This window comes from Calonectris borealis, chromosome 3 (assembly GCF_964195595.1).
Source record: "Calonectris borealis chromosome 3, bCalBor7.hap1.2, whole genome shotgun sequence".
NCBI lineage: Eukaryota > Metazoa > Chordata > Aves > Procellariiformes > Procellariidae > Calonectris > Calonectris borealis.
In genome coordinates, this window is record NC_134314.1 from 39,288,409 (window position 1) to 39,314,624 (window position 26,216).

The following is a 26,216-nucleotide window of genomic DNA, read 5'->3' on the forward strand; positions in this document are numbered from 1 at the left end:
ACCCCCTCGCCCCCCACTCCTCCACCAGCATAATGGGGCAGAGAACAGGAAGATCAAAAGCAAGAAAACTTGTGGGTCGAGAAAAAGACGGTTTAATAAGTGAAGGAAAGAGGAAAAAAAAAAAACAAACCCAAGTGATGCATAGGCAATAGGTTGTCACCTCCCACAAGTAGACCGATGCCCAGCTATTTTCTGAGCAACCACCACCTTGGAAGACACCCCTCTCCTCCTTTCTTCCTCTACCCCCAGTTTTTACTGCTGTGCATGATGCTGTATGGTACAGAATATCCCTTCAGCCAATTCAGGTCAGCTGTCCCTGCTGTGTCCCTCCCTCCTAACTTCTTGCCCACCCTCAGCCTAGTCACTGGGGGGAGGTGGGGACAGAGTGGGAAATAAAAGAGAAAGGTCAGCTATAGTCAAACATTGGTGTGCTACCAGCACTGCTGGAGCCCCAAATCCAAACCACAGCACCATACAGGCTGCTATGAGGAATGTTAACTCCACCCCAGCCAGACCCAGTTCACCAACGTATAGGGTAAAAAAAAGAACAAGGAAAAGCTTTAAGCGTACATAGGCAAGCTCCTAAAAAGTTTACTGTTTTAAGTGTACACACTGGGCTTAGCACTCTCTCAGGATTTGCTTCCTGAGCCAGCTGCAGCACTGACATCGTAGTAGCATGACTGGAGCCATTAGCTCCGATGGGTGAGCGACAGACCAGGCAGGATGGGGTTGATTTGTCTTTCATCTCTGGAAGGGTTTTTTCCCCCCCCAAATACTCCTGGCGAAACGTCTGCAGTCATCATTCTGGAACCATGTATGTTACCAGAGGCAGATTTTGGCCACAATTTCAAATGAGGCAGAACATGACAGAGATTGACTGAACCTCAAAAGCATAAATATTCTCTGATCTGATTGCTCCATACATGTAAGACCATAACAGAGGTCATTTAAATAGGTTGGAAATTTAAAAGCGGAGTATTTCTGTGTGATATGAATGTCTTCCATCTGCAAATTGCTCAGCCATATTCTAGGGAGCTGAAACTGTCACAGAAATTAAGCAGAACAAACAGTAAATTGATTTAGAAAATATATTTTATTCATAAAATGACTAAACATTGGTGCATAGACAAAATATTTCGGAGCTAGATAATTTAGTCCCTGAATACAAAACTCAGAATATTTTTGTCCTTCCTTCAATACTGAAAACTAAAATAATAACAGAAAAATAAGATGATATCCAGACTGGGTGCTGGGAGGCCTCAGCTTCTTGTGTTTGGATGTGTAAAATCCAGAGAAGGTGTCCAACACTTTGCAGGGTCATTTCCTACATTATGATTACTTCATGACTAAAGGGCATGTTAACTTTCCTTGAAATTCAGGAGTTTCCAAAGAACCCCTCTAACAAGAATATTCCCTCCAGAATCCATTCTCCCCAAATATAGCTGTTTTCCAACAAGGTAGCATCTTTTAAGAGTTTAAAGATGGACTTTGGAAAAGCCAGCCTACATAAACAGGCTCGCGCTCTTTTTTTTTTTTTTTTTTTTCCTGTTTGGATACCTTTTTGTATACATTTTGAGAACACAAGAATTGTCACACTAGGTCAGATGAACAATTCCAGTACCTGATTGATTTGCCAAGAGCAGTTGTTTAAGGAAAACTACAGATAAGTGAGGCAGATATGGGATAAGATCCTGGAGGGATGAGGAGTCCAAGAGAGATGGTTGATACGAAAGGATCACCTCCTTCTAGCTCAAGAGCAGTCCATCCCGATGAGGAGGAATTGAGGCATGAATGCCAGGAGGCATCTTTTCTGCTCCTTAGCCTATGCTCTTACACCATCCTGTTCCCATGGACAAAAGAAGGCAAAAATTGCTGTCAACTAAGTGAGCAATCCACTCCGAAACTGAAAATGGTAACAGCTTCTGCGTTCCACGGAAATGCACTATCGCTCCCGTGGAAGGTAGCTGAGCATCCACAACAGAGAACAACAATTTAGAGTAGCTGTATTGACTTGCTACAAGTATCTTTCACCTCCAGCAGTTTCTGCAAGGCCAGCCTTCACACACATGCTCTTTTTTGAAGTTGAAGGGATAATTATTCCAAGTAATCATAAAACCTTGATTCTCCAAAACGTTATCAATTTTAAAAAATTCTACATGAGGTGTAGGAATACAGAAACTCTCTTTCTTCTCTCTCAAGAAGGAAGGTAAAACTTAATGTAGAAATTATATACATGATAAATATGTAAGTTTGACAAAAAACAGATTTTATATTTTAAAGTTGTACCTCTAACTTTACCAGAACAAAGAAAGTAAAGAACTTACATTAGTATCCATAATGTTAAATATTTTAAAACCTCTCTTTGCTACCAGTTGTGAATTTTCCTAAGGACATAGAGGTCACTGTCAAACACTGTCTGATAAAGGTAGTACTAAGATACACAGATAATTTCTTTTTCTCAATGAACAGATCATAACAGTCATCCCAGCTGAATGTGACAGGAGTAACAGGTAAGTCACTCTTAGAATGACATTTAAGAATGTACTGCATGCAAAAGTTAACTCTCTCAGTCTTTGGTTTTGAAACACATCCAAATATGAAAAATAACACACCACACTCCCATTCTGTTTTGTATTGCCAGTGGACTTTTTTCTAGAAGCCACATCATTGGAAGTTATCTGTACATTTCTGTTGAAAATGAATTTGAGAATAGTTTTCAACACAGTTATCTGCATTCTTCACATCTTCAAAAAGGCAACCTGCAAAAGGAAGCAAAAAAAATACTGTGATTAGTCTCAACACTGCAGGTAAAACAAAGATGGTTCATTGTATTAACTGAAATTACATATTATAATCATCTTTTCAATTAAAAAAACCCCACACTAACGTAATGAGAGAGCAGAGGCTATATATGAAAGCAGTGTTACGCTTCCACCACTTTTCTACCTAATATATGCCTCCTAAAAATTCCCAAGCTTACTCTTTTTGCTCAAGCACTGCACTGCTCTTGTTGCTGAACTACATATCAAAAACTTTTTCCCCAGAATAATAAAGCACAAGGTGTTCTTCTTGTCTAACTTAAAAGGCTATTTGATAGTATTTTGAAACTAGCTTAGATTAAATCTTTGATACATTCCCTGTTTTGCCCGAATAGTAGCTTGTTTGAACAGTGCTGTTGCTAGAAGTGAAATCCTGATTCCACGTCAGGATGAAAAGTCCTGATGAAAAGTCCAAAGTCATAAAGAAAAAATGCCTTTCATTTTAAAATGACCAGGAACCAAAATCCTACCCTACGGGAGAAGACAAATACTTGTATATGATCAGAAGATAGCAAATGATGCACCTTTTCTTTTTAGTGCACTAAGTGGACTGTCATGTCTAACAGCGATTTAGAGGGAAGGTGATCTATCAAATACAAGGATTTCTGGTGTCCCAGCTCATTTGTTCTTGGTCACACAGATGCAGCAGTTTCCCCTGCATGGTTTTGTTTTTGTTTAGTCTTCTTCAGAACCTGCAGGATACTAACTCAGAAAGTTAAGTTAGCTGACTGGAAACACAATCACATGTCCAGATTCTCATCTGCCAAGGAGATTGCTTCAGATATTCAACGGGGAGCTTTGCTGATCACAAGGACAGAAAAAAAGATGGACAGATGCCACCACAGAAGGACAAAAAAAAAAAAACCAAAACAAAACACCAGACTACCAGGTTATACCACAGTCTTCTGAAAATATAACCTGTTTCTCCTACCCCATAAAAAACACACACAAAAAATATTTGAGACATACACTTCTTTTTTTTCCTCTCCAAGACCTTTCAACAGTCACTTAAGTGAAGATTCAAATTACTAACAATTACCACTTTGGATTTTCAGACCTAACCCTCAATCACCAATCTACTTGATATTGTGACTAAAGAATGCATGAAGCATGATCGACCAGAAGGAATTGAATTAAAGCATAAAATATCACTGAGTATTCAGAACAGAGGGCAAAACAGAGTGAAGACATTTATTTTGGATCCTACACCCAAAGCATGTTTAAGAGAGAGTTATATGTCTGCTCTAGAGGATGCAAAAAATTAAGCAAGTTTTAACATATCTAAGAGGCTTCTCAGAAAATAATTCATACAAAGGATTAAAGTCTAAAATAACATGACTACGAGGCATGAATGGGACATGACGATAGCAATTCTTGGTTAAGAATGGAAAAAATCAAGTGATCTCACTTCCTGAACATCTCTTTTGCTACTCCAACACTAATAGAAGTAACCTATTAGAAAGCTGCAATGTTACTACATGGAAGGGTTTGTACAGGTAAGACAACTGAGATCCCCCAAAGCTTCCACATTTCTGAATCATTCTTTTCTTCTTCCAAACTGGAACTGATATTCAGAAACAAGAATTTTCATGTAGAACATAAATTTTCAGAAAAGTCTGTAGGCAAAGCTGGCCAGCAATTAGCTGGCTGTCCAGGGTGGAAGCCCGCCTGCTTTCCCGTGAAAATCTCACCACACTGACATATTCCCACTCGGTGTTTTCACTCAGCTTAATCAGCATTTTCCAACAGTAAGGTGCTACATCAAAAACATCTCTGTCAGCTCAACCAAGGGGTGTTGTAAAAGTAGAGACTACTCATCATGTAGGAAAATGTATCCACTAGGCCAAAGACTCCCACCTTCAAAGACATAAAATGAAAGGAAAATCAATATGCCTGTCACCTTTTTCACGATTTAGTTGCTCAGATGAATAGACACAGATGCATAATTAATAGCAAATGTAAAATCTTGCCTATGCGGAAGAGTCGTAAGTAACACAGGCTAGGGATGAAATCCTGGCACTAATTAAGTCAAAGACAAAACTCACATTGACTTTAACAAGGTGAGAAATTTGTCTTTGCATTGCAAGGAAGAAAAACAAAAATCAAGAAAAGCAATAAACTTCTCAATACACAAGATTCAAAATTTTAAGCAGATTTTTCTACCCGAGATTGCAGGCTCCTTTGATACACAGTTTTAAGGTATCATTAGAGTGGATGTATTTGTTTAATTTGACTACTTGCTATATTTTATAATGCATGAAATACACTTTTTCACTCCTTTGAGAGGATTATTTGCAACATAATGTTTCCCTAGACTGCCAGGCTCCCCTACTGCCCAATAAATTTAAAAACATCAAAAGGAATCATTTATCACTGTCTGTATTTATATTTACTACCAATGTGAATGAAAAGAGCACATTAGATCATCCCTACAGTTGACATAGACAACAAAAAAAGGGCTATCACATGGAAATCATAAGCTGTTTAAAAAACACCTGCAACACATGAAGATGTTTGAGAACAAAACCAACTGAAACTAAACGACTTAAAAAGTTCCACCTTATCCAAAGTTCAATACGAAGCATATAAAATATTTCTTTATCATAACTGTTACTGTAGATGCACTTGGATCTCTAAACAGCAGGAAACTATATGTTCTACATAATAAATTAATTACTATAAGTTGGGAAAGTGTGACTAAGTGGTTTTCCCCCAGTCTCCATCTATTAGATACTTTCTCTGCAAGATAAACAACTACTGGCCTCTTCCAGGTCTAGTAGTAACTCTTTCAGCAAAGTCTGCAAATCCAGTATTTCACCACTACTAGTGCACTTTGAAAGAAAAATAATGTGCCAAACAGCTATCTGATCTACAAACTAAGGTTTATCACTAAATTCAGAATAAAAGTTTGTTCTCTAATCAGTTTATTCAAGGATTTTTTATTGACCTTACCTCACCATGTTCTCCCCTTCTTAAAGCACTCAGGATAGCTAATATTAATCCATCAGTAAGAACTGATTTTTGTACTCTAACATCCTTACTTCTATGACAGGAGACATTGTTTTTTTCATTTTCTCTCAGTTATTTCTGAGGATGATAATCTTATTCTATCTCAGAGTATCAAGTGCATCTCAGCACTTCACCCCATTAGTTTCCACAGAGCCAGAAGCTGCTAAGACCTCTGGATAATGGACCAACATAAACTCCATATTTTCAAGCATTTTAAGAGATATCAATACAGACGGAGCGGCAGAGCACTACAGACATACAAATGAATCACTTTTTCTGTAAACAATAAAGCAGCAACAACTTTGTTAAAAGCTTTCGGAACCAGGGTAAGTTAAGAAATCCAGGTTGTGATGTTCAATTCTAGAAGCCGTGCTCTCTTAGCTTTCCCAGGAAAATGGGAAAATGCAAAATGTCAAACTTAATACTCCAGACTACATGGGAATGGTACTGAGGATTGAGAAAAGCATCCTGACAGAGAGTGTACTTATGTGGTCAAATTTTGCAATAGGTTGCCCAGATGAGTTGTGCAATCTCCATCTGTCTTTTGCATATTCCAAACCCGACCAGAGGCGGCCCGGGGCACCGGGCTCTGGCTGACCCTGCCTGAGTGGTGGGGCTGGACGGGGCAGTCTGCAGGGGTGCCCACCAGCCTCAGCCCTTCTGCGACTCTGTGACAATTTTGTACGTACACACACACAGGCGAGTGAAACAGCAGCGCTATGCTGGTGGAAACTCTTTTAGTATAAGCTACAAAAACAGAGGCTGGCAATATTCTTCCCTCAGTAGGGAGAAGGTAGTTACGGGGTTATAGGTTTCAGTCTTTCTGAAACTTTCTAATAACATTTTATTTTATAGAGTGTTTCATCAAGCTGTGCCTCAAAGCATTTTCCTGACTTCATATGATAAAAATCTCACAGAAAACAGTGGGGTAAGGGCATTTCCTACTGAATTAAGCATCCAGTCACAGAGTCAAACACTGATGAGTAACAGGTGAAAGAAAAAAGTTGTAGTTTCAGAAAATTTTTTAAAAGCTATGGAGACCTAATGAACTAGGGAGATAAAAGAAGGTGGTTCCAGATGGCAGAAGCTGCTGAAAAGAAATCTCTTCTACCCAAGCGGTAACACTGGGTGAGCGGGCAGAGCAGATGACTGCTGTAAGAGAAGCAGAAGCATGACTAGAGGCAGCTAAACAATATATTTTAAAGAAATGCAATGTGCAAATCCAGTGCATACAATCTGTCTTGTGGAGCTGACAACAGACAGAAGAAACGCAGCACTAAGAGAAAATTATTTTCTCAGCTAAGCAAAGGAAAAGCAGTTCAATCTTTCAATCAGCTGCAAGAACCAGAAAAGAAGCCAGATCCTTATTTCAAGAAAACAGGAAAACAACCCGAATGCCAAAAGATGCATGCTCTAACACAAACTTTTAAACTGTTCTTGTGTTTGTATTCTCTTTAAAGGAGACCAAGTGAATTGTGCAGAAATAAAGATCTCTGTGTATGTCTCTCAAAGTTGAAGGCACAGAATTTCTAATACCTACGTCTCGCCCAAGAGCTAAACAAAAGTAGGTAGAAGCTATACTACAGAATTTCTCTTCAGTATTAGAGAGGGAACTGTACTTCTGTTTACTCCTGCATAATTATAAAGGAAAACAGTGGGTTGAAAGTAGTTACATATGCTTCAGTTTCAGCAAAAGAAAATGAACCCATTAAACCTACGAATGCTTCCTGAAATATGACTGCTCTGGTTTTGCTTTTCCATTGCACAACAAAGACCAAAACTCCACCACCGGGCTCAAAACTGAAGCTTAAACGCACAAAAGACATTTTACTGTTATCTTCTTTGAACATTAGACCAATTTTTAAACACTACCACACACAGTTCATAACACTACGTTGTGTTTTAGAAGAACACAACTTACATGGCTATCTTAAATCATATCTACTGCAAGCAGACAATCTGTACATAAACAAGATACCCATGCTTTAATCCTGCACATGTGCTAGTGTGAAATCAGGCGTGATTGAATGACTGCAGAGGAAACGTTGATTATACACCAATGAGTCTACAGCCTACAATCAACGTCAAATGCTGTATTCATTTCCACTCAAGGCTGACAGGTAATCAAGCAATGCCATGCCATCCATGTGCGCAGGAAGAGAATAACCTTCCCAAAAAGACATGGACAGCTGTGGGAAGACCTCTGCCTCTAGATTCAGCTGCGCTGGTGGAAGACATTTAACTTCACAGGCTCAGTGGTATCCCTCTGCGGCAAGTTACTGTTCCTCTCTCCCCACAAAACCATTTCAAGCTTTCTAGCCAGTGTCCGGTGAAATCAGACTGGTATGCTAAACTCTGGTCTGTGCTAACCGGATTGATTTATCCTAGAAACAACAAAGGGAGGGCTTGCACAAGTAATTCTGCTGGCAAATCCCAGGGGAGAGACTAAGCTCTGGTGGAAACAAGAGTGAAAAGTTGAGAATAGTGTTTTTTTCCACATGTACAGCTGGATTTGGAAGATAATACTCAAAGCCTCAGACCAAAGTCTAATTCACATACAGATTTGTATTGCCACAAAAGCTATGGCTACTGCTAAGTGTTATGTTTTAAGCCTTAATAACTATAGCTAGTACAACTGCTTGGGTGGTTGCAATTATAGCGCAATCAAGATGCCCTGTACATAGAATACACCTCTACCTTGAAAAAAGAATCAAAGGAAGTGATATAAACATGTTTGTGTGAGTATAACTGAGCCTGCATGTAAACCCCTCCCTGTATTTAATAATGCACTGATACAACTACAGCGACAATGTGCATAAACACATAGAGAAGGCCATAATCCTACCTAATACATTTCTTACTCCTGTAAAATAAAGACATATCAGAGAGTGGGAGGATTAAAGCATCTGCACCACGTCTAGTTCCCAGCTCTATAAATATCTGATTTCTGATAAACTCTGCTCGAAGTTTGGTGTTCCCACAGCTGCTGATGAGGGATGGAGGAGCCAAAGGAATACTGCCTTCTCTGAGGCACAACGGTGCTCTTCCCATTCCTGCACCACCACCAGAAGCAGCAACGTCTTATAGCTGTTACCATTACCCTGTGGATTAGCAACTATTGGCAATAGCTAATTATAAATAGCCACATTAAAACTTAAGAGTTCGCCTGCCTACCAATACCGCACAGTTTACATATTTGCTCTCACCTAACAGTCAGGGACCAAGTCCGCTGGTGCACAAATAACCTGTTCCAGAAATACATTTTCGCACCAGTGTGAATGAACGGACACAAAGCAGATGGCATTAGATGAGCAGAGGCATGAGAGAACATTAACTGCTATACTTACACTCGCCCCCACTGAATCCACAGACCCATAAAAAAGCAGCTGTCTTTTCCAGACTGAATACTACCAAGCTGTTGCATATTACCCCTACATCTCTGAGGCTGCTCCTGGGAAGTGCAAAGGCATTTTTAGAAGAAATTGTAGAGGAAGGCAGCATATTGACTACTAAAAGAATCAGAGGAGCCAGAGATGTCCCCACCTTGACAGTGCAGGATTTACTTGCCTTAAGATGGCCTCCTGGTAGCCTGCAAACTCCCTGGCTGTACTGCAGCTGCAAAGTTGCCCTCCATTACACTGATGTTTAATTCTCTTTTTTCTACACTCCAGGCTCTTGGGATGATAGCTGGATGTTATGTCACTGTGTGCCTGTCTCCCCTATGCCACAGCGGTCATGTAAATAGACTTGCCTGCTCTAATATCCCCTCCACAGCCAATCAATGGCAGCCACTTATCACAACATGTCAAAAATAATTGTTTCAGGTTCTCTCAGATAGGGAAGGTTTCCCAACATGCTACAAATGCCACGCAGTGAGAAGTCTGGTTTTGAGTATGCATCACATGAAAAAGTGTTTTATATAATTACCCTTCCTTGGCATTTTTGGACTAAGCAAACTGAGGAACCACCAGCCTCTGCTCAGAGCAGCAGAACTTCACACTATTAGGTTGGTAAGTCTTAAATACTTTACTGTGGAAAACAAACAATTTCAAACAAAAATGTCACTAGAAGAATATGAGTCCCTTGAAAAGGTCACTAAAACAATACTACAATACCACAGATTGACTGAACAGATACAGTTGGACAAGCCGAATTTCAAATATTTAATCAAATAAGAAGCTAAAATCTAGGGTCAGTATAAAAGCTTTCATGACTATCACTATCATGCTTGAATTCCAATGGAGACAGAAACTAAAATATATCCAGAATACTCTCACAGCCAAACACGGCAGCGCTGTGCTGCACAGGACTATGTGGTGACGGCAATAGTGAAGTCAACAGAAGCACAGGTTGTGGAACTATGTTATCCTGACAAGCTAAAACCCTGCAAATTGGGGTTGAAGAATAAGGGTATGTGGAATGGCCGCTTTGCCACTGACCCACTAACCCCTATGGGGCTCAGATTTGGGTGTGGAGCACCCAAAAGAGTCCTTTTGTGAAGGACTCTTACCTTACTCACTCCACAGGAGGTCAAGGTCATTCTTTAGCATGTGGATCTGCAAGGAATTTCCCATCTCAAAGAGAAGTTTTTTCAAGCAGCTCTAAGGTCTTACAGGAAACATATTTTTAGTCAGTGCTACACTACCACAGAAGCAGAGGAACACAGGTGGCAACGAAAGCTGGGGAGAACTTGCCTTCAGTAGACCTATCATCTAAACAGCCAAATTCCCTGGCACTTCTAGGAGAAGGCTGGGGAAAGGCAAGTCCTCTCCTATACAATGGGAAAGGCGCTGTAGTTCTGTGGGCTTTCCGGCCTTCATTGCAGGACGAAACTTATTAGGAGAACATCAGTCTGATAAATCACTTTCTTCTTCTGTCCAAGCTGGGGAAGATATAAAATATAACCAAAACAACCAAGCAGAAAGAGAATTAGATTCCTTTCATTCAATTGCTAGAGGAATTAATTGTAACCAAAGCAATGATTTATTTTTTTAAATATGATTTCTCAATTTAGTAATGCCCCTTCAGGATTTACGAAATAAACCCATCTATAAATCAGCATGCATTCTTTCAACTAATCCTTCCTAAAAGTATTAATTTCTTATAACAATGAGGCTGGATTTGAAATGTGACAGAGATAAATGAGCAAAAGCAAGAGACTCCTCCGAAGTCCCAGCCTGTGCATGTGCACTGCAAGCTATCTCTTTGCTAACTTAAGAGTTGCATGCTGGAACTTGCCTAAGCTTTAGAGGGAAAACTATAAGCAGCTGCGAAACCAGTAGAAAATAAATCTCTGCATGTTTTTATTTTATATGAAGATTTTCATGTGGTTTTTTTTTTAATTTTAGATCAAGTAGTTCTTTGTGTGAAAAAAAGGAAAAGGTTTTTTGGGTTGTTTTTTTCAGGTTAAGTTGAGAATGCTATTAATCTTTTGTTTCTTTACATCTAGATACGAGAAGCCCCAAAACTTCATGGCTTTATTTTGTCTTTTGCCAAGCCTTCCTCATTAGCCTATACTTTTATTTCCACTGCAGACATTACTTCTTGTGGCACCCATCACTAAGACAGGCACAGAAAGAGCAGTATTATTTACCTTTGTTAGTCTTAATGGCTGTATCCTCCCCAGAAAGGGAAAGGAGTGACGCACTGCTTCTGCTGTAGTATCCAGCAGCTGCAGCTCTTACAGTATTTCAGCAATGAGGAGAAGAATGAAAAAAGCCCTGAACAAGGCACTATGCATAGTCTGATGTTTTTTAAAAGAAAGGTCTAGATAGATATATGGATTTATTTTGTTGACCACAAAGAAAGTAAATTGTACCTAATTCCAGAGGGAATAAATAGGGCCACCTAAGAGGCAACATAATCTCTCTTCAACGGTATCATCAAATCACCTCTCTCAAAAGTCAGCTGATAAGGTATGGTGCACATCAGGTGTGAGATCGGAGATCAGTCAGCACACTATACACATTTCTTTGATGAGATGCTGGCTTACCCAGATGTGCAATGTTCTGGTCATTTGCATGGCTGTTGCTCTCAATTAGATGCTCTTTGGTGGTATGCTCTGCAACATAATTTATAAAACGTCCATCTCAGCAAAATACCCTGTTACCGTATTCCAATCCTGTTATGACTTAAAGAAAGGGAAGCGCTAACAAATGTGAAAGAGAAGCTCTGGTTTTAGGTCTTTACTACACAATAACACGCTCAGCTGGATTCTAAGCTGGCAAATGTCTCCTTCCTTCCTCTCCTTCTCCTGTCCCTTTAGCCATGAAGTATTGTAGCAAACTCTAAAACAGGAAGGTGACTTTCAAGTGCTGCATCATGCAAACCAAAAAAATGAATCATAGAATCATAGAATCATACAGGTTGGAAAAGACCTCTAAGATCATCGTGTCCAACCGTCAACCCAACACCACCATGCCCACTACACCATGTCCCTAAGGGCCTCATCTACACGTCTTTTAAATACTTACAGGGATGGTGACTCCACCACTTCCCTGGGCAGCCTGTTCCAAGGCCTGATCACTCTTTCAGTAAAGAAATTTCTCCTAATGTCCAATGTAAACCTCCCTTGGCGCAACTTGAGGCCATTTCCTCTTGTCCTATCGCTAGTTACTTGGGAGAAGAGACCAACACCCACCTCACTACAACCTCCTTTCAGGTAGTTGTAGAGCGCGATGAGGTCTCCCCTCAGCCTCCTCTTCTCCAGGCTAAACAACCCCAGTTCCCTCAGCCGCTCCTCATAAGACTTGTGCTCCAGGCCCTTCACCAGCTTCGTTGCCCTCCTCTGGACACACTCCAGCACCTCCATGTCCTTCTTTTAGTGAGGGGTCCAAAACTGAACACAGTATTCGAGGTGCGGCCTCACCAATGCCAAGTACAGGGGCACGATCACCTCCCTGCTCCTGCTGGCCACACTATTCCTAATACAGGCCAGGATGCCGTTGGCCTTCTTGGCCACCTGGGCACACTGCCGGCTCATGTTCAGCCGGCTGTCAACCAGCACCCCCAGGTCCTTTTCCTCCGGGCAGCTTTCCAGCCACTCTTCCCCAAGCCTGTAGCGTTGCCTGGGGTTGTTGTGGCCGAAGTGCAGGACCCGGCACTTGGCCTTGTTGGACCTCATACAGTTGGCCTCTGCCCATCAATCCAGCCTGTCCAGGTCCCTCTGCAGAGCCTTCCTACCCTCGAGCAGATCAACACTCCCGCCCAACTTGGTGTCGTCTGCAAACTCACTGAGGGAGCACTCGATCCTCTCGTCCAGATCATTGATAAAGATATTGAACAGGACTGGTCCCAGTACTGAGCCCTGGGGAACACCGCTCGTGACCGGCCGCCAACTGGATTTAACTCCATTCACCACAACTCTCTGGGCTCGGCCGTCCAGCCAGTTTTTTACCCAGCGAAGAGTGCACCTGTCTAGGCTGTGAGCCGCCAGCTTCTCTAGGAGAATGCTGTGGGAGACAGTGTCAAAGGCTTTACTGAAGTCCAGGTAGACCACATCCACAGCCTTTCCCTCATCCACCAGGCGGGTCACCTGGTCATAGAAGGAGATCAGGTTGGTCAAACAGGACCTGCCTTCCATGAACCCGTGCTGGCTGGGCCTGATCCCCTGGTTGTCCCGGACATGGCTCGTGAGCACCCTCAAAACCAACCGCTCCATGATCTTCCCCGGCACCGAGGTCAGGCTGACCGGCCTGTAGTTCCCCGGATCCTCCTTCCGGCCCTTCTTATAGATGGGTGTCACATTGGCGAGCCTCCAGTCGTCCGGGACCTCCCCAGTTAACCAGGACTGCTGGTAAATTATGGAGAGTGGCTTGGCAAGCTCCTCTGCCAGCTCCCTCAGTACCCTCGGGTGGATCCCATCCAGCCCCATAGACTTGTGAGCGTCCAGGTGGCGTAGCAGGTCATTAACTTCTTCCTCATGAATTATGGGGGGTTTATCCTGCTTGTCGTCCTTGTCTTCCAGCTCAGGGGGCTGAGTACCCTGAGGATAACCACTCTGACTACTAAAGACTGAGGCAAAGAAGGTGTTGAGTACCTCAGCCTTTTCCTCGTCCTTGGTGGCAACGTTCCCCCCCGCATCCAATAGAGGATGGAGATTCTCCTTGGCTCTCCTTTTGTCATTAACATACTTATAAAAGCATTTTTTGTTGTCATAGTCTTCTATTACCAGCTTATTTTTCCAGCTCAAATGATCCCTTCACCATAACTAACATTTTCTCTATTATTCCCTAATATTGAACCATTCACCACATTAACTCAAATCTTTTTTCTCCTATTTTTAACCACTACCCCTAACATTTTTCTTCTCAGACCAATCAGTCCTTCTCCCCTAAACCCACACAATACATCTTCAGTCAGGATTTACCTCCAGCCTGTGCTATGGCTCCTACTACAGTAGGAAACAAAGTCCCCACGCAGTCTTGCTCACACTGTTTCCTTAGGAAAAGCAAGATTACTACAAAAATAATTATTTGTTTCCCAGCTGCAGCAACAGGTAAAATCTGCAAGCCAGAATCCCCTTCAGGGCCTGGCTGGAGATGCCTGTTTCTTGCTCGTGTTTCTTGTCTCTCCCCCACGCCCCCCACCCTTAATAGAAGAAAAAATAGCAGGTTAAGATAATTTCAATTTTAGAAGTAACACAGTGGAAAGCTAAACAGAACAAGGAACTGAACTGGAAACATAATGAGAAAGGAGGAGAAAGCAGTATCTCTTGCTAAAAACTGAAGTGTAGACAAGTGTTCGCACTAAATAAAACAGATACGTATTTGGTGTGGTGCATTATCAAGGCTATCATACAAGTACCAACTAAAAAAATTATTTGGGTTTCCCTCATGCTCTCCACAGCTCTCAGTATAATAGCATATCTGCAAGATTCAGCGCTGGCAAGACACCAGAGCCATTAGATATTAATGTTGCAGGTCAACGCATTTTTGAATTTTAATTTAATGAAAATCAATCTTTCTCTCTTTGTCCAAATTTAGCTACCTGTTAAGAGTCTGTTTGAGGCCACTCATAAGACAACCTTCTCATCTCTTACACCAAGATGCTATAGAAAACCCAACAGGTAAAACTGGCACGAGAAACTACGGAGCAGCAACAGAGGTCACCTGCTCTGTCTTCAAACTGACTGTCAGGAAAAGCTATATTAAAAAATATTGTGGTAAAGTGCTTTAAAAACAGAGGCAACAAAGAAACAAGCCAACTGCTTCTGGTTAATACTCTACCTGCTGATGGCCTGGCAGGAGAAGTTCCAGTTTATTTTTGCTTTCGTCTCCAAACTGTGTTTCATTTATATCCAAAAAGAAAATCTGCCAAAAACTTAAAGCTAAGAAAAGCTCTATTATCTTCATTTCCTGCAATGTTTAGAGTTAGCAATGCCACAGAAACCAGTACACAGAGGTAAACTAGGTTTGTAAGAGTCTCCATTAGCAAATGCTACATGAGCAGAGCTCGTGACACCATGATGTCATGTTGAAACTGCTGGGATATCTTGTCACATATGCAATGTTGCCACAGTGTAAGATATGGCCATCTCCTGTGCGCACATCCATTTCTGAATACACCAAACCCAAACGCTACCTGAAGTACCATTTGAAATAGCAAGATGATGTGGGGAGGGGGCAGAGGGAGCATGACATAGAATGGATGCATTAGAGAACAACAGAAATAAATGGTATCTTTTAATGAGAGGTATTTGGTTATGTGCTCACATTTACATGTAATTAATACAGTCCAAACAGTCAATCTACCGTAACTCAAAAGAATGAGGTAGAGGAGATTAAAGGAGAATGCGGCACTGTTAAGTAACGCTTTGAAACTAGTTTGAACAGTTGTCTTCACTGGGTTATCTTTTGAAAACTTTATGGAAAAAAGCAAGTTTGAAAAATTAGCTGCTTAAATTCTCTCTTTGCTTCCTGGCAGTTAAAACTGGAATGAGAATAAATACCTCCCTGCATGAGGTATGAGGATTAATTTGTTTGTGTATATAAATGGCTATTTAAGTATCAACTACTATTTTATTTTTAACACCTTATTGGGACTACTGCATTCCTACCCGAGCTCAGCTTTTGGCAAGAGATTAGGATTGAGTTAAAATGGGAACAGGTGTTTGGAAGATGATATGGCTGCAATAAAAGCACTAACCAAGAAGATGAAGGGAAAAATAATTTAAATATGGCATTCATTTGTATCCTGTGAAATAGAGAGACACCCAAAAGAAAACACAAAATCACAACAACTAAGGGATATTTAGGAAAATGTCTTTGCCTACTGTGATTCATTCCCTGGGGGACACAGCCTGAGCAGGGCTGTCCTTTGGTCCCAGGTCATCCTGTTCTTGTACAATCTCATGATGCCTGTTAAAAGGCCAGGCATTCAACAAACAGCAGTTTCACTGCTTCATGCTGGTTGGGTAATAAAACATTTCCAAAGCCTCAAAAGGATGTAGGAGTTTAAGGCCACTATCAGTGAGATTTGAGCTCCTAAATTATATCAGGTATTTTTACAGTGTGGATTTCTGGCCTCTAAGATCCCTACAGCCATTACTAGGTCAAACTGATTTTTATTTCTAGGGATTGAGCACATTCTTTTGCTAGCTGCAGTCAGAAAAAAAGCTGAAATCATCTGTTTCAAGGTTCAAACTCATGAAAACAGATGTTTTCTTAGTAAAAAGAGTTACTGACCTTGAAGCTTCATAAGAAAATACAATATTCACCATTTCTAGAATATCTTTCCCTCAACAATAATTGAAGATAAAAGCTTTCAAGTATTTTTTTTGAAAGCAGACAGTGCTCAAATCCTGCAAGTTAAACCTACTGGCATCAAGATGTACTATTAATTTCATACAATAGTAAAAGCAAATAAAGCAATGATTTTTAAAAGCAAAGGTTTATGGGAGGGAAAGTGTTGCAAGATGTACGGTGTTTACTATTACTTTATTTATTGCCATACTCCAAGACGGTTTCTTATAAGAGTAGGACATAATGTACAAAATGAATAAACTTAACTACGGAGATACAGGCAAGACTCTCCGTGTGCAGCATGGGTCCTCAGCTGTGGGAACTCCCAACATGGTTGATTCTCAAAAGTCAAAAGTTAGACTGAGAATATCATAAGAAATTAAAATGGTTGTCTAGACTATATTGAAGTCCCTTATGTCTTTCACTATGAAAAAGCTTTCCTGTGGCCTGTGGAACAACTAACTGAAGAATGTAGTAATGTAATTTCTGCATGCTAGATGTTTATGTGCTGGTTTTAAATGATTTTTGCATTTTAAGAAGGTTTAATACAATTATGTTTGACTTCAGTACATTTAAGGTGCATCCTTTCTAAGTATTTCTTGTCAGTAGTCACATGAGAGAATTAATCTATTAAATTAGCAAGACAGTAAGGAAGGTTTTAAAATGACTGACGACAGAGGATCATCTCTTTGAAAACAATACTGAAGAAAACAATTTTGACCTAAGGCAAATTCACACGTCCTTTTGATTCTAATGACTTCATCAACAAGAACATGGTTATTCAGAAGCTGAACTCGGCCCTGTATCATTGATTCTGCACACACATTTGAACAGCTCTGAGCAGCTCCATTTAACTCAACTGTCCAAGGGAGGCAATTATTCATGTGGTGAAGTGCTCAAATCTAGATGCATAAATGGCTTATGCATTCCTGCCCCAGACAGGCATCAGACAACTCTAAATACTTACTCTCTGCCAGGACAGAATTGGAAAATTTTGATGAATGCATCAGTTAATGATCATTTCTGAAGCCATTGGAAGAAAACGAACTGGCCTTCCAAAAGGAAAGGTTGTACAAGGAACCAAGGTGATTTTAAGGTGGAGCTTAACTAATTGATGGTACGCAACATGTTATCTGCAATAGCAGGGGACTACATTTAATGAAACACAGAAGTTCCACATGGTCCTAGCTACGAACCACACCAATTACTGCAAGTCTATGGGGTAAAAACTGATCACAAAAGCTAGGACAAACATCTGACAGCATAGAATCCAGAGCTAAACCCTTTCTGAAAGAGTCTTTTCATCAGATTTCCATCCCAGCCTGCCAACAGAGCAGCAACAGTGTGAAATGCAAGTTAACGCTCTGCAAGCAGAGGTCCGACAGACCCCACTCTTTCTGGCACCAGGACAGTAACCTCCACTGCAGGGGCAGGACTGGACCTTTTGAGACAATGACCTTTTACGTGCCTTAGCATGCCCAGAAGATTCTGAGTTTCAGACGTCCTTCAGATGTCCCTCAGACGTCTCAGACTCTGACGTCCTTCCTCTCAATAAACCACCACTATCAAAAACAGGAAAAAAAATACATAGGTATTTAATAATTCAAAACCAAACCCCTCGTTCCAAGCATAGCCTTTTTTTCTCACCAAATGAAATGTCAAAGATTATACAAAGACCCTAGTTGCTTTCACTGATGTACTTCCCCACAGAAATACACATTTCTTTGGTGGCAGTTTAAGTAATAAGCAAATGCTCTTGGAAACTTCCCTCCCTGCTATGTTGGCACAGCTGCATAGACACCAGATAATGCAGAAGGAGCAGAGGGAAGAGACAAGGTACATGAACAAGAGACCAGGGGAGATGGAAGGGCTACCTGAAACCAGATCAAATAGGTTGCTGCTGAATATAAAACTACTACCCTCAATACCACAGCAATGGGAGCTAACGTGCAGGCCATTAAAATAGTCAAAATAAAGCTATAGGCAATGTCATGTGAATGAACACTGAACGGACATGGTATTAAAATGTCTGGAAATACACTCTGAAAGCAGCGTGTCCTGTAGGTAGCTTTTCATGGCCTCAAGTTGCGCCAAGGGAGGTTTAGGCTGGACATTAGGAGAAATTTCTTTACTGAAAGAGTGGTCAGGCCTTGGAACAGGCCGCCCAGGGAAGTGGTTGAGTCACCATCCCTGGAAGTATTTAAAAGACGTGTAGATGAGGCGCTTAGGGACATGGTGTAGTGGGCATGGTGGTGTTGGGTTGACGGTTGGACTCGATGATCTTAGAGGTCTTTTCCAACCTTAATGATTCTATGATTCTATGATTCTATGTCATTCAGCCTTATCCAAAGAAGTCACATAAGCTACACAGAGGCAGTTTTCTCTGTTATATCATATTCTGTTACTTTTGGAAGTTATTTTCATGTCCGATTTATCATGGAAAATATAGGTAAATGATCCCATTTGAATTCCCTGACCTCCAAGTGGCACTGCCTAGAAACCCCAGACCTTTGCTCTTTCCAAAGACTTACGTTATTTCTTCTAAACTGTGAGGAAGAGTTCATATCCTTCAAGATGTGAAATGTAAAATAAGAAAAGCAAACAAACAGAAAAACCCCAGGCATTTACATACATTTAATCAAAACCACAAACCCATCTCCCAAGAAAACCCTCAGAGGGTTGGGTTCATGAAGTTGAGTGCAGGTTCATCTATGCAATGGTGCACCCTCTCTTCTTCCATCACTCTTATTTATCTACTTCATTTCAAATAAGAACGTAACAGCTCTGAAACTGAGGGCTGTGTGTCCATCATCTACCACAGCATATACTTGCATTGTGATGGAATCAAAGGCCTCAACAAGAAAGAAATTACTGTGAGCAATAGCCATCTCCCTTCACAGACAATTTATGCAGCTCACAAACAAACTGCGCCTCCAGTATTCATCTTCTGCAGCCTCTCTTTCCTGTCCACTTTTGCCATACTTTGATTTAAATTTGAAAATTATCTTCTTGGATCATGCACCATGCTTTTAATTTTTCAGCCAAGTGCTATACACAGCTTTTGTCTGTAATAGCAACAGATTGCCCAAGGACACACACAATGAGTCATGGGAAGAGTCAGGATTTCCTGGCTCTTAATCCGATACTCAGACAAGGCCTCTCAAGTTTCCAATTTTCGGGGGCCGGCAGGTGGGGGAAGAGAAAAGAAAGGAAGGAAAAAAAGATGGAGACTTTTTTAGATAAGCAAAATAGACAACCAGAGAAAAACCCGCACAAGCTCTTTCCCTTCTTAGTTTCAGATGACTGATGTAACAGTAATCGCAAAATCTGCTGAAAAGCTTAAACCTGGTTTTTAAAAAATGTAATGCATAGAACAGAAGAAAAATATTAACGGGCAGCAAAAAGACACAAAACTTTGACATTTCTTAAAGCAGAAACAAAATAACCAGTTTGCTCAACAAGCCTGGAAACAGAAGAGAAAGGAATTTACATGCTTTCAGGGCAAGGGGATTTGGGAAGCTTGCTCCCAAATGGTAGGGTGGATAGCATCATCAGCGTATGCCCACCCCAGAACAGTAAAAAAATCTGGGCGTTGTGAACATGCAAGTAGGTGACATGAATCAGCTCTCAGTTGAAGACACTTCAAAACCACTCTGTGTGTTACACTATTCTATTTAACTTAGGAAGCTGGTTCCCTCAAGACCACCTATAATTAGCGAGAGATGAGGAACATTCAAGAGACAAATATAGATCATGCAGAGGTGATGTATCAACAGCCTGAAAATAATTAATATCCATCCTAATAATACCACCTACTCCAAAAGACTGTGCAACAGTTTACAAGACCCATAATGTCACAAAGGAACAGGAAAATAATTTTTCATCCCACAAAAGTAGGCCACCCATCATATTCTGAAAAGGGATCCAAGCAAAAAAACAAATGGATTTTGAGACAAGTTGTGCTCATTTATCACTGTAAAGCACAGCTCACACGTGGGCTTTGTCAGCACTCTGGCTAACTGGCTGAAATGAGACCCATTTCAAAATAAAATAGATGTTAAAACACTGGTGCCAGTAAAAGACATTAATTGCAATTATTATTAGGATGGATGGGATATTTAGGGACTGCTTGTCGTAGTGGGCTGGGATAATGAGATTATTTAGAGACTACTGCCTCAGGATACAGGTAACTCAAAAGTCCATGCATTTTGTTACTATCTGTATTACAGCAACAGCAAAAAGTCTTGCTGTATTCATGACAAATACTGCACTCCCAACCTAACCCTCACTGAAGAGATCTAGAGCAACATCTAACAGGTACAGTCAACCCTACATTGCGGGAATGGAGATAGCTTCTTTGGGTCCCTACTCACCCTAATTAAATTATTAACTGCAACGACAGCCATCACCATGAACAGCAAACTATTTTAGCAGAGGACTAGAACCAAGTGAGCCACAAGGTGGTTCTTTCCAGATTCTCAATGAGACACAAGCAGTAAGTAGCACAGCATCAGCCTGTACCTTGCCAGGGGCCCTGCTGACAAAAGACATGGAAAGGCTGAGGTACTCAATGCCCTCTTTGCCTCAGTCTTTACTGGTATGACCAGCTGCAGGAGTCCCAGGCCCCTGAGACCAGTGGGCAAGTCTGGAACAAGAAGACTTACCCTTGGTGAAGGAGGACCAGGTTACGGAACACTTAAAATGGACATACATCTGCATCAGGAAAAGTGTTGCTAGCAAGTTGAGGGAGGTGACCCTTCACTTCAACTCAGCACTGGTAAGGTCACATGTGGAGTGCTGGGTCCAGGTCTGGGCTCCCCAGTACAAGTAAGATATGGACTTACTGAAGCGAGCTAAGGGCTAACAAAGGGCTAACAAGGGGCCACGAAGATGACTAAGAGATTGGAGCATCTTTCATATGAGGAGAGGCTGAGAGCTGGGACTGTTCAGCCTGGGGAAGAGAAGGTCCAGGGGGATCGTATCAATGTGGGTAAATACCTGATGGGAGGGAGTGAGGATGAGAAAGCCAGACTCTTCCCAGTAATGCCCACTAAAAGGACAAGAAGCAATAAGTACAAATTAAAGAGCATGAAATTCCTGCCGAACACAAGAAAATACTTTTTTACTGTGAGATTGTGGAGTCTCCATCCTCGGAGATATTTAAAACCCAGCTGGACATGGTCCCAGGCAACCTGCTCTAGCTGACTGTGCATTAGCAGGGGGTTGGACTAGATGATATCAAGAGGTCACTTCCAACCTGAATGACTCTGTGACTCTGTAAATATATTTCTGTTGCACGCATTTCTGAAGTGAACAAGCTCATATACAAAGATTGGTCATTAAGGCATCCTTCAAGACAAACCATTCCAATGGTTTGTAAAACCTCCAAACCGGACTTTCTCCACTCTGCTCTTTTTTGGGAGGTTTAGATGCAGTGCAAATTTCACTTTCCCTCTTCAGTTTGCTCCTTAAGCTTCCTTTTGTATATCAACCTCTTTCATTCACTTGAAAGATACTTCAGTTAAATACTGGACAGAAAATACTTCTGAATTAAACATTATCTTGCAGTTTTGGTTGACTCGCCTTCTCTTCTCCTCCCCTCCTCCTTCACACCCTCTTTTCTTTATATTACAATATAATATGAATCTGTCCTTCAGCTCATAGTTCCATGCAATCCATATTATTTTCTCCCAAGCTTCTTTTTTTCCCTTTCTCTTTTTCTTTGGCTGTTTTTCAGCCATTGAATACTTTCCAGTTTCAGATGAAATAACAATTAGGTTTTATTATTATGAGACCTTTTCTTGTGCTGATAAAAATCTTATTATTCAAAACAAAGCTAGCACGATTTCTTTAACAATGAGATTTTCATGTTCATTTTTTATCTTCTTTTGAGAAAACATTAATGACCTTCAAGGAGAATCAATTTTCTGGCTTCTTTCTTTCTATTCTTTTCCTTATTTTTTTAATCCAATTTTACCATCAAGGACAAGTATATATGAACAAATTATACACTGGAGTCATAGCTCCCTTGAGGTATCATTCTGGATTATTGAAGTATAATTATTATAGCGCATTGGTCTGCTCTAAGACTTCCAAAATACTGTTTAAAACTCCTTCCTTAGAGCAAGGCCACTAAAAAATATGCTATTAAAACCTAATTACCTGCATTATAAAAAAAATCTAGCACTTCACAAAATTCAATGAATGAAAAATAGCATAAGTTAGTAGAAATGTAGACCGATGATAATCAAGAATATAGTTAGAAATGTGCAAGACCCAAAGTTGAGGATCATAGCATGACCTTAAGGTCTGAATGAAATAACCTGAAGTTTTTCAAAATTTTATCAGCTTTATAAGATAAACATCGAGAACTAGCAAAGACTGAAACCAGGCACTTAACATTTCTGCATTAAAACCTTTAATTGAATTGTACTGAGTTAGTGAAAAAAAGAAAACTGAAAAAATGTTTGCCTCTGACTTTAAAACCAATCATTCTCTTGGGCTTCTCACACTAAAATCCTTACTGCTTGACAGACAATTTGAACAGATATTTTTTATTCACTTTGAATATTTGCCACATTTCACTCATTTTGTATCCTGAATTTAAGCTTTTTTACAAAATCCTATTGTACTGCATAGACAAATAAACTCAAAAAAGACTAATCCCAAAAGGGATTTTGATGCCCCAAACCCTTATATTCCTTAGTAAGCCAAATTAAATGAGCATGGTTGTTTGCATGTGCAAAAATTACTTTTATAATGTGACTGATCCTACCTACCTTTAATTATTTAAAATAATTCATTTTCCTTTAGCTGACTTTTTAAAATAGGCTTTCTAGTCTTTAAATCTCAGAGATCATTCCAAATACCTAATTTTTCACATTACATACATTTTATGCACAATCACAGACACATGTCCACTGTGTATTACACAAAGTCCAAGTAAAGAAAAAAAATGCTTTGCACTTTTCCCTTTGTTTTATTTCTCTGGCTGATCTTCTCTTCCCAACTATAAAACACAAACAAAGCCTGTTTAGAAGACAGACAGACTGTAAGACAGAAGGAAAGAAAAGCACAGACCTTGAACACTGGGAGTAAAAATTAAATTAGTTAACTGCTAGAAGCATGAAGCATTAATGAAATAGAACTAGAGAATTTTCCCCTTATGAGGAACATTTATTCAGTGTTAATTAAATTCTTTTATTCAAAATCTATACTTACCCAAGCATAAAAATATTACATCATATCAATAACTGCAGAGTGTAAGCAAGTAATACACTATAAGCATCTTTTTCCTCATCTAGTGGAGTGAAGCCTTTAAATCATTTATACTGTTTGAAATCTTCAAAGAAATGACAAAAAACAACAGAAAAACCTCTGCATGAACCAGCAGCCACAGTTATTCATTCACTTGTCTAATGAAAAGCTATGAGAGACTAGCTCCAAGCATTTGCTTGCAAAGTTCACATGCAATAGTGTTAATAAGGAACTTTCAGAGAGTCTGCAATAATTATTTCTCTACAATATATCCAGCTGGCTGGTTTATTCATTTGCAGTCCAGTTCTGCACCACTGAAGCCAAAGAGAGTTTTGACATTAACTTCAATAGGTTCAGGTCCTTGCCTACAATGTTGAGCGATCATCACAAACGCTTCAGGTGCGTTTCAATAATACGACACAAACTAATTAAAGCAAAGCTGCAACTACTAAGGGACCATCTCTAGTATTTTTAAGCTTACAAGATGAGAAACAGGCTCCTAAATCTTCAGGTGGACACCCTAAATAGATTGCCTGCCTTTCAAAACCACTCAGTATTTGTTCATTTGAATGAGAACTCTAGGTAATCCAAAGTACTGGCATTTTTTATTGGAATGGCCAAAAATGGACTGGCAAGTCACTTTTGCATGAACAGAGCAGCATGTGAGACTAAGACAATGTCTTTACATGAAATTCTTTTTCCTGTGACTTGCATCTTCTTCAAGATGATTACCTCGTTGTAAAAAAATACTATGGATTGTTTTGAGAATTATTTTGGAAGACCTAATCAGGCACTCAGCTGTTTTGTAAATTATCTGAATATAGGTTGGGAAAGGAGTATAATCCAACAGCGACATTTTCAGGTGTTAGCATTTGCACTTTTCTAAGTATCAGTACTTTAACCAGTATCAGTACTGTTGTAAAAGAGCCACACTTGACTTCTGCATTGTTTTTATTAGGAATGCATGCTTTGCTTTGATAGGAAAGGCTGACCTAAAATGATTAGCTAGTAAGTGTCATCAGGGTTTTCTTCAGCTTCTGAGTTACATTTAAAAATATGTAAACAGCGTCTCACTTCTGACAGTTCATTTTAACTAAATCACAGGAACACAGTAATTTCCAGGTAGAATTGGCGCTCTGCTTCATCTAAATCTGGTGTTGTGCATACAACCTTTTTGAATGCTAGAGTCATCAGAAGATGGTCCAAAAACCAGGCAAATGGGAGAATGGTCTCCTCCCAAACTCCTCACGCAGGAGTGGCTTAAAAAAACGCAGAACATGATTCAGTAGCTCTTTCAAAATCAATGTTAGCATTAAGCCATATAGCTCAGCATTTCTTATTCGCATATATTAAAATCCCATTTCATTTCAAATCTTGTCAAGTTTGGACCTCACCAGTATCCTGGCTCCTCCTAGGAAAGTTCAGAGCAGCAGTACACTGCTGGAGCGGCAGAATACTTCTCAAATTCCAGTTCTCCAATAGCATCAGCACTTGAGCAGAGAAAACTTTATCTGAAATTCGTATTTACTTATATGGTTAAATTTCAATCCCTGAGAATTTATTAGCTACGTGGCATGTCACATGGATTTAATTTTATTTGCTGTTCAATTTCTTCTCAAAGAATTCTAGGTCGAATATTTCAAACTGAAAAAAATTCTTAACCTTGTTCACTGGTACCAGGATTAAGTCCAGATTTTAGAAAGAACACTACACGAGAGGGAAAAAACAAGTAGAAAATAAAGAGTAGAAGAGGAGAGTAAAAGCTTACAGAACAGAACACTGTAAGTTTTACAGACAGTCACATTCTAAATATCACCTTAAAATAGAAAAAGCAGTCACTTAATGGAACATATCCCCAGGATAACCATGCAGAATAGACACTTTTGATTAATTTAACTAGTCACTAGCTACCGCTCTATAAAAATACAGCTGAAAATGCATTTCCTTTCTGTGGAAGCAGAGAATGCAACCTGAAATATGAAGGTTTCTGTGTGTTCAGCAGACTTTTTTTTTTTTTAAATAAGAAGTAAAGTTGATTCTACTTTGTTACAAAGAATGACATAAAGCCCTGTTGTTCCCCTCCCAGCCTCAGTTTTTCCACCTTACCTGAAAAGAGGCAAATTCAATTAGATAACTGTTAGTTTCTAAAAGTTAGTTAGTTTCTAACCAGTGAAAAGGTGTAAGAGAATTACAGGGCTGTCTGCTCATAAACAGTATGGAAACAAAGTAAATTGGTATCTAATAGAAATGAGAAAGTAACATGGTGCAGAAAACCCAAAGTGGTCAACAAAGAGGAAAACAGGGCAGTCCTAGAATTTAATTTATGAAAAGCTAGCAGATGATGAATGGAATAGACTTTGTATGAAAACATGAAATAAAGAGTAAGCAG

At 40.0% G+C, this 26,216-nt stretch overlaps 1 protein-coding gene across 5 annotated transcripts in view; it reads right to left on the reverse strand.

Annotated features, from left to right (window-relative positions):
• Nucleotides 1–1,074: 1,074 nt before the first annotated feature.
• UBE3D (ubiquitin protein ligase E3D) overlaps nt 1,075–26,216 on the reverse strand; it is an 86,580-nt gene continuing 61,438 nt past the window's right edge. For 3 of the 5 annotated variants that reach the window (XR_012672919.1, XM_075145388.1, XM_075145385.1), the window contains one exon: nt 1,075–2,759. Coding sequence is in view for 4 of the 5 variants with exons in the window: in XM_075145388.1 (XP_075001489.1) it covers nt 2,739–2,759 (21 nt within the window). In the remaining variant the exon portion in view is untranslated. Of the gene's footprint in view, nt 2,760–16,664; nt 16,911–26,216 lie in introns of those variants that run through there. The other 2 variants (XM_075145384.1, XM_075145389.1) reach the window with 2 other exon arrangements.